General features: G+C 45.7%; 1 protein-coding gene across 2 annotated transcripts; it reads right to left on the bottom strand.

Annotated features, from left to right (window-relative positions):
* Window positions 1-266: 266 nt before the first annotated feature.
* LOC309713834 (protocadherin-10) lies at window positions 267-6856 on the bottom strand. Of its 2 annotated transcripts, XM_082545704.1 has the most exons (5): window positions 4448-6856; window positions 4244-4357; window positions 1766-1824; window positions 1418-1545; window positions 267-1119 (listed from the first exon to the last, which is right to left on the bottom strand). In XM_082545704.1, exons 1-5 carry the CDS (start codon window positions 6764-6766, stop codon window positions 815-817), a joined length of 2925 nt encoding a protein of 974 aa, XP_082401830.1. In that variant the 5' UTR covers window positions 6767-6856; the 3' UTR covers window positions 267-814. The 2 variants fall into 2 exon arrangements, with proteins under 2 accessions (XP_082401830.1, XP_082401829.1); XM_082545703.1 differs by having other exon boundaries at window positions 4244-6856.
* Window positions 6857-9534: the final 2678 nt, after the last annotated feature.

Below are 9534 nucleotides of genomic sequence, written 5' to 3'. Positions count from 1 at the left end.
ATATGTTAGCATTTTACTATGTTTATTCCTCACCGTGGAAAACAGCTTACCAAGGCGAAAAGCTTTTCACCCTTGTACGAGTAGCTCTGGAACTTTTTCACCTCAAAATAATTAACTCAGGCTAATTAAACATAGATCTGGAAAACTTACATCTAAATCATTTATGCGTGCACATCGACTGAATCTGTGTTTTGGTGCAGGGATTATGTTTTATGAATCACAGCAGGTCACAAATGCTTGCTTGAAAGAAAAGAGGAAGGCCATATGAAAAAAATACTTTATTTTCATAAATGTATACAGTACATGTGTAAAGGAAGGAACCCTCCCCTGTCATTACAGTAGTCTGCTTCATGGTGCAGCTTGCATATACATACTCACTGTTTCATATTCACACAAGCTCTGTTAGCAAACAAAGATACAAAAAGGAAAAACACGTCTTCTTTTTCATGTAACCAAAAAATATAAATTCATAAGGATGTGCAAAATTATTGTCCACGAATGCTTTTTCGAAAACTATTTTGGATGTAACTGCTGCTCCAGTTTGATTGTCTAAATAATAATAATGATAATTCTAATAATAAAAACAGACACATATGCTGACAATGTTGCAGTGGCATGTCAAATAAATAGCCATCAGACCTTCATTATCCTTCTTCAAAACAGATTGTCCATACATTATTCCTCTTTCCCTTTCTATTTTCATACCACTTATAAATCATATGTTCATTAATTTATGTACTGGGTGGGCTCTACCTCTGTTTTCATATAAGGATATCCATCTTTTTAATCATCCACTAGGGCAGTTATTGAAAAGTCAGTCATTGTACAGGTCATTATTTATGATCGCAGTCTCTCCCTGGGGCGACATCTGGAGACGGCGCTTCTTTCCAAAAGTAGAAAATGAATTGTGGACATCTAGGTCGCTTCGCTGTGCGGCAGGCCTCAGGGTGCAAAAGCCTGATGGCGTCCCAGGGATGTACACATTGTGGTGGTAATCGGGTGGTGGGTGTGGGTGCGGGTGGGAGGGGATTGAAGGCTGCTGCTGCTGGGGAGGAGGTGTACACCGAGGAGTCCAGGGGCGAGAGGGAATCCCACTGGGTGAAGGAGACATTTTATAATCTATAACATGAGGAGAAAGGAGAGAAGAAACAACTGCTTATTATTCAATACTGACTCATGTCTTTACAGCTTGTTGTAAGGACTGTTAACGATTAAATGCAGTAAAAGGAGCAGTGATCTGTTTAGTGGTCAGTTTAGTGAGGATGAGGTAGGCCGTCAGCTACAAGTGAGTTAAGGGAATAACAAAAAAGTAAAAAAAATTAAAGAACGAGGATGCGCAGCGTGTGTAATATTAAAGTAGTGTCGATGAAATACTCCATATGCATACATAAGCAGGAATGCATTTAGCCTCTCTCACCTTTCGTGCCTCTCATGTGAGTACCCCAGGTCCAGTATTGTCCAGGTGCCATTGAGGTGACATAGTTTTCTGGGTCTGCATGCATGGCTTTTCGCATGAGGGTGCCATCCATGTTTATGGAATTGTAACTACAAATGAAATAAGTCTGTGTAACAACACCGTTGACTCATATTTATGAAAATGCAAATCATATTGACATGAGCATTTTTTATGCAGACTGTATGCTTTAGAGCTTTATTGAGCACATACTTGTGTGTGTGTGTTTGTGTGTGATGGGGGGGGGGGGGGGGGGGGGGGGCAGGTCATAATGCTGCTCTACAGAAATCAGGTCAAAGTTCAGAACTATACCTTTTAATAGAGGAGTTTTTGTTCTTCGTGAGAGTCCAGTCTGTGTTTGGCTGCTTTAGCTGCAGAGGGAAGATATTGTCAGAGTTAATGGAAGGGTATTCATGTCAACGATCAGTTCCGTGTGGCTCTATTTTTAATTTCATCTAAACGATGTCTGTTATGATAGAGGTCACTGATAGCTGACAGGAGTAGACTTTCTTGGGATCCCTCCTGAATTGAAGACACGATTCTTTTCAGATGGATCGTGGCTGCCGCCCCGTGGATGTTTGGCAGAACATGCTCATTTCAAGAGTAGAAGTGGTGACGCCTCCAGCTACGATTCGCCTGTCACTTAGTTTTGCTTTTATCCTCCGTGGCGCAGCGGGAAGGGTGAAAGAGAGCACCCGAGTGATATTTATTCCAATTTGATTCTCATAGTATGGATTCCACGCTCCATTAATTCACCTAAAGTTGTTAACGAGAAGAATGCGACGTAAGCTATTATTAGAATCGGTATTCAAAATACTGTCCTCAGCCAGCTGTGCACAAAACCAATTAGAACCCCACCGGGATGAAACGAAACATGATTTTAATCTTCAAAGGGAACCGTGCCAGGGAGGAAATTAAGAAAATTACACACGTCATTGTTTTGTGGATTTTATGCATCATTTTACATTAATATTTGCCTGACGCTCCTCGAGCAAGGTTTTTAATTAAAAGTCTCGCAGAGAGCCTTGAAAAGTTTGCGGCCCTCGCAGCTGTAAATGGAATAACCCAGCACGTCTCGCCACGCATTCACACCGTGGCACACATCACATTCGCCTACCTTTCCTGTGTGTCGTGCGCGCTTAGATGTGTGTTTAATCTCCCTTTTCACCTTCAATTCGTCAACTTAAGCGCGGTTATGCACTTGCTTCGAGTATTTGTGATTCGTTGTGATTTGTCTTTGACGCGCCAGAGACAACCTCACTGTGACTCACGTGAGCACGCTGAGGGGCACTACCGGGTGATTTGGTGGAGCCAATTAATAAAAAGAAGGACACTTTCTCCTGAAGGAGTTTAGCTACAGGCGGCACATTCACCGTGACCTCGAATTCCCTCTTGTGGCCAGAGGTGTATGTGTCAGTGACCGGGCTGACATTTCTCAGTCAGCCTGGTGGAGTCTGGTATCAAGGGCCTGACTCTTTGTCCCCTCCACGCTATTAGACCGGAGGGGACAAAGAGTCAGGGCCGATTCATACCGGAATCGGCATTACGCACATATTTATGGTCTGCTGCTCCGTCTATTATGATAATAATAAAAAAAAATAAAAATAAAAAAAACACGGGCGTAGACACCCTTCCTCTGTAAACTACCCCCCTTCCTCGTCTCATTTCTCCCCTCTCCTTCCTTCCCTTTCACCCCCTCCTCTTCCCCACCCTTGCTCGACAAATATGAAGCCACATCTCTCTTTCTCTCCTCGCATTCAGAGGACAGTGCTGGGGCCGATCTACAGGCTGTCCACGTCTCAGTCCAGCCATGTCCTTGCGCCCCCTCCTTCTCCTTGCCCCCTCCCCTCGCGATGTCCTCCCCTGTCTCCCCAAAACCGACCATTTGCCATTTTTCATCAATAATGGACAGCCACCCCCCTCTTGCGAATACGCCACATTGTGTCTGGTATAATGGTTCGGTCGTCCTTGTGCCCTTGAGGCATAGTTAGTGAGGTTATCTGTCCTGTATTGTTAGTTTGAAAACAAGAAGGCGTGTTCACAAACCCGAGTGCCCGTGACATGGATTGCCTGAACCCAAGGCTGACAATTTCAAACAGCTGCCATTCACCTTCATGTTTGTAACCTTGACTTTTTGTTCAGGTAGATACGCTGGAAGCAGGTGTGTGCACGTCACTGCATGAAAACTGTGTGGCAATAACACTGGATGATGTAGACATTGTTCTCGCAGGTCACAATCTCTATAATTAGTTCTCGAATTATTATTAAATGCTTGAATTGATACCAAGACTGAACAGAGGAGACTGCCTGAACTACATCTCATCTTCCTCTCGTGCAGTAATTGACATCTCACTTCGTTCTCAGACACGGTTTTTTGCACAGCATATGCTCCTCGCAAGATGGGGCTTTACACTTTCATTAACATGTCAATTAAAATGTAATCTCACGTCGTCTCATTTCATTTCCCGGGTGCAAAACATTAACATGGGCAGCACAATTAGAATTCATTATTGCCACAATTATATTAAAACGCTGTGAAGACGACACGCTGTGCGAAAACACTAACGAGGGAGTGATAGAAGAAAAGAGTGACTTTACTGAAGGTTTTCCTCAAGTTGAGTACCAGCCTGTATGGCATGCGCGATTTGACCTTCATGGGAGAATGTCACAGTCTAGATTCACATCTGATGGAAACTGAGTTGATAGTTGTTATTGTGTCAGTGTGTGGAATGGGGTGGAATTAAACGCTCGCTCTCCTTTGTTTTATACTATATGCTGATTTCACTCTACCTCACTGGGAGTAGTTGCTCCGTTGTTCACAGATGCGCTCCGGCTTTGCGCGTTCCACGAGTTTTCCGCGCTCTTTGCCTCGTTGTTCCTCGGTGTGCTGCTCGGGCTGCACGGCTTCAGAAACATAAAGTCACTTTTGGCTGATTCGGGGGTTAGACACACTTTATAACAATATGATTGAGAGAGACTGCTATTTCCATTCACCTCCATGCAGTTCGTGGGCACTTTGGCGGCGGATGAAATCTGCAGGTTGAGGTTGGATTTTTTGAACATCTCCGGGGGCGGCTCTGGCTGAAACCCCCCGCAGCAGCAGCAGGATAGGGGGGGCAGGTTGTACCCGCTGAGAGTCTCGCTATCCTTGTAGCACTTTACTGCAGCCAGCACGATGATAGCCACCAGGAATATTAAGGATATAGTGCTCAGCGACACGATCAAGTAGAGAGCGAGGTTTGAAGGGGGCTGCGGGCTGAGTGTGAGGTCCCCGAAATCTGACAGGGTCTCGGGCACGCTGTCTACCACTGTGAGGACAATGGAGACAGTGGCGGAAAGCGGTGGCTGCCCGTTGTCCTTGACTAATATTACCAGTCTCTGTCTCGTTGCGTCTTTTTCTACTATTCGACGAATAGTCCTGATTTCTCCCGTGTACAGAGCTACGCTGAACAGCCCCGGGTCTGTAGCCTGTAACACCTGATAGGACAAGCGGGAGTTCTGCCCCGCGTCTGCGTCTATCGCTGTTATTTTGGTAACCAGATAGCCAGCGTCTACTGCCCGCGGAACCACCTCTGTGGCCACAGTGCCGTTTTTCGGCAGTGGGGATACGATAACAGGTGCGTTGTCGTTCTGGTCCAAGACAAAGACGTTAACTGTGACATTACTCGCGAGAGGGGGGAAGCCTGCGTCCTGTGCCTGTACCAGAATCTGAAAGTTTCTTAATTGTTCGTAATCAAAGGAGCGCAGTGCGTAGATGTTGCCGTTGTCAGAGTTGATTGAGACATAAGTGGACACGGGCATGCCCTGAATCTGACCCTCCAGAATAGAATAAGACAGATAGGCGTTCTGGTTAGAATCGGGGTCGAATGCAGTTACAGAGCAAATGGAAGCGCCCGGGGCATTATTCTCGGTCACATAAACTGTGTATGAAGGTTGGGAGAACCGCGGGGGGTTGTCGTTAATGTCAGACACTTGAACGAGAATGGTTTTTCTGGTAGAGAGCGAAGGAGAGCCCAGGTCTCGTGCTGTGAGGGTGATGTTGTATTCGGACACGGTTTCTCTGTCCAGAAACTCGCTTGTCACAAGAGTGTAATAGTTTTTAAAAGATGAGTGGAGCTGAAAGGGAACGTTGTTTGGAATTTGGCAGTCAACGTTTCCGTTCTCTCCAGAGTCCCGGTCCATAACACTGATAACCGCTATCACCGTACCTGCTGGCGCATCTTCCTGAACGGGAGTGGACACTGATGTGAGGATAACTTCGGGAGCGTTGTCATTTACATCCAGGATGTCCACCAGCACTTTGCCGTGTACGGCCACGGCCGAGGGTCCCCTGTCTTTCGCTTGTACATACAACTCATAAACACTTGCTTTCTCATAGTCCACAATACCCTTCACTCGGATTTCACCCATGTAGGGGTCCACGCTGAACAGTTCGCGCACCTTGAGTGGTGCGTGCCCGCTGAACGCATAAGTAACCTCCCCGTTCGAGCCCTCATCCAGGTCTGTGGCGTTCAGTTTCAGCACCAGCGTCCCTCTCGGTGCGTTCTCCACCAGGCTCGCGCGGTAAACTGCGCGGTCAAACACAGGCACGTTATCGTTGGCATCCAAAACTGTAATAGTTATCAGCGCTGTCCCTGAGCGTTCCGGTGAGCCCCCGTCATAAGCAGTCAGAACCATTTCATGCTTTTTCTGCTGTTCCCGGTCCAGTGGGGTGTCCAGCACGAGCTCAGCAAACTTGCTCCCATCATTGCGCGTCTGGATGTTCAGTGCGAAGTGCTCGTTTGCGCTCAGCAGGTATGAGCGCAGAGAGTTGGTGCCAACGTCCTGGTCCTGGGCGCTCTCCAACGGGAAACGAGAGCCGGGCGCAGCGGACTCTGTGATGTCAAGATTAAACTCGCTCCACGGGAAACTGGGGGAGTTGTCATTCACGTCTAAAATCTCCACTTCAACTCTGTATAGTTCTAACGGGTTTTCTATGACCACTTGTAAGTGCAAAAAACAGTTTGGGCTTCGTTCACAAAGCTCTTCTCTGTCTATCTTTTCGTTGACGAAGAGAATCCCGTTCTCCAAGTTCACTTCTAAGTACTGTTTCTTTGCGCCAGAAACGATACGAAACCGACGGGCTGACAGCTTTGCCACATCCAAACCTAGGTCTTCGGCGATGTTGCCCACAAAAGCTCCATGCTCCAGCTCTTCTGGGATAGAGTAGCGAATTTGCGCGAGAACCAAGTCCACGACACACGCGCACAGAAGCAGACATATAACCAGGCCAGTCACCGGCACCCAGCTGCCTCTGGAGAGAATGTGATCCATTTCAGCCCCGTGCGTAAAGCACCTCACACGGACATCTTTCGCCTCATAAAGACATTCAGCTGTACATAATAGAGAAAAGGAGCCTGTCCTAAGATTGAAGTTAGTCACATTTATTTGTATGGGTAACTTTGCCAAATACTTAGAATGAGAGAGCGGGAGCAGAGTGAAAGCACCTCTCTCGGTGCTGTGCTCCACGCGCAACACCGGTATGAACGGGGGAGGCTCGCGCTTTGATTTTACAGTGTATTAGGCACTTGGAGGAGCCGGTGGGGAGGTGCGTGTGTATGTGTGTGTGTGTGACAGAGAGAGAGAGGGAGAGAGAGATGGAAAGAGAGATGGAGGGGGTGGACGTGGCTTCTCGCAGCTCCGTATTGGAGGACGCTGACGCGAAATACGACTCTAATTACTGTAGACGTTTAACCCTTTCACATCCGCGTGTCTGTTCGCCTGACCCATTAAAGTGAGGACAGGGCGTAAGTTTGATACCAGACGTCAGAGCCAGATTTGGATTAGGAGTCAAAGTGTGTCACGGGTGTCCTTTCCTAGGCTGGGTTTACTAGATGAGGATGAGTAAGGATTTGTCTTGGTTTTCCCAGCTCCTTACTGCGCCAGGACCGTGGTGATAGCCAACATCGTGTTATTGTTTTATTGCAATCCCCACTGCACCTTCAGAAAAATAATAAACTATTCTTCTGAGGTCCCATGAGTACGTGTTGAAATACAGTAAACAAAACACACAAGCTTAAGCACTCACTCGCTCTGCTTCAAATGGCCCAGTGGCCACTAACAGTAGGCTCCTGGGACTTCATAATGCTTTTGAATTAGAGCCCTTTGAAGATGAATACAAACACTATAAAACAGTCCCATTCATTAATCATCACATGCGAAATTGGGTTTTACAAAAAGAATCTTTGATAGGTCAGAGTATTCATTTTTAATCAGTGTTTAAATGAGTGTGAGCTACAGGTCCTGGAACTTAAAACGATTACTTTGAGAATCATAAACGGACAAAAGACCAATACAAATACGCATTACACGCCTTTAATTCACTTAAGTGGGTCTGTACATGTATCAACACAATCAACGTAAAAGCAGTGTCATAAAGCCTCAATCATACTTGTCTCTAATCAGGTATTATACTGTGGTTGGGATTAGATAAATATCTCATAGATGATTTGTTTACAGACTGGCATAAACAGAAAAGGCTGTATCAGAGTGCCATTATAGTTTTGAGATAAAGAGAACAACTCTTTAGAGCACCGCGCATGTTTGTTCACATCTAATCGCTTTCCTGTATATCCTGGTCAGTTAGACAAGCAGTGAGCGGCAGGGAGCAGTTAAAGACAGAGTTAGAGTGCGACCAAAGGCTGCCTTTGTGAATTCAGGTTCTTCTCCAGACAGACACGACTAGCATCCTAATGCCAAAAAAATGGTGGAAATCTGAAAGTCTCTTCATGGGACTGACGACACAGCCTTGGCCCCCGGGCAGCGTTGGGCTTGTTAGCAACTAAAAAGGAAAAGAAGCGAGAAGGAGATGAGAGAGAAAGAACAAGAAACAAACATTTCTGCTTCTTAGGGGCAGCATTTCCTTTTACACTAGACGCTGCATTTTTCTATAAATTGCTCCCAACAACCTGAGGACTAAAACCTCTGTGGAAAATCGTGTTGATGGTTGGTCCTCTTTGAGGGTGATCAGGGAAACAAAGTCTAATGTTGCTGCGATCTTTTCACTTTCAAAACAAATCAAACAGGGCCAAAGGGAATACTTCCACTTGAAGACAGTGGTTGTTTCTGACATTTCTCTCTTAAGCAACTGAGAGAATAACGTTCCCTCTTCATATTCAGCTGGGTTTTTAAAGGAGAGGTAAGAAAGGTCACTACTTGTTTTTGAATAAAACCGCAATGCTATCAAACCATAAATCCTCATCCCGGAGGAAGAAATCGCAGGAAAAAAAGCATTACTTTTACTTCCCCTGGGAACTAAAGTTGCTGCACTTCTATCTCTCCAATAAGCAGCACTGGCATGCATTTCCCTCCCCTTTTCAGGAAAAACTAAAATCCCCAGGTTTAAATAAGCAGAAAATACAATCTGCTTGTAGACTTAACCTCAAGCAGATGGTTAAGCTTCTCCAGAAATGATTACATTTCTGGAAAAAGAAAAAAAAATCACCACCACCACCAGTTCCATTGCTTTTCCCTTCTTTTTAATTAACGGAGTGAAGGATTAGTGTGCAGCTATCCGGGATCAACCGTTCTCCGACGGAAGAATACAAATGTTTTGTGATAAATAATCCCAGAGCCCTCGGGCCGGCGGTCCCTCGGTGCCTGTAACATTAACATGCATTACACGCAGCATTAAGCCGGACTCATCCGCCCCTATCGCCTCGCTCACCCAATTGTCCGACAGAAAGACTACTTTCTCTGAACTACCGCTCAGAAGCCATCTGACCGTGACCCGTTCCTCCCCACAGAATGAAAAAGTACTGGTGGGTGGATGAAGGATGGTAAAGTGGTTAGAAACTCATTTGTTTTTTTTTATGCACTTGAAATAAAGGGGGCTGTTTTCTCTATAAGCGCTTTCAGTTCCACTTTAGTGCCGTCTATGTTTTATTTGGCTCATAATGTCCACATGTAAGTGCACTTAAAACGCTATATTTCTTTTCCATTCGTGATCTTGTGGCGCCATCTATCGGACAATATGCGATACCGCAATAAATGGAACGGTTTAAAATGTATTGTGTGCCAAAGAAAAGTGTTGCTTCTCTTTA

Source organism: Aulonocara stuartgranti (genome assembly GCF_965226115.1).
Source record: "Aulonocara stuartgranti genome assembly, chromosome: 2".
NCBI lineage: Eukaryota > Metazoa > Chordata > Actinopteri > Cichliformes > Cichlidae > Aulonocara > Aulonocara stuartgranti.
The sequence above is the reverse complement of the archived record's forward strand: the minus strand, read 5'-3'. Positions and strand labels throughout refer to the sequence as shown.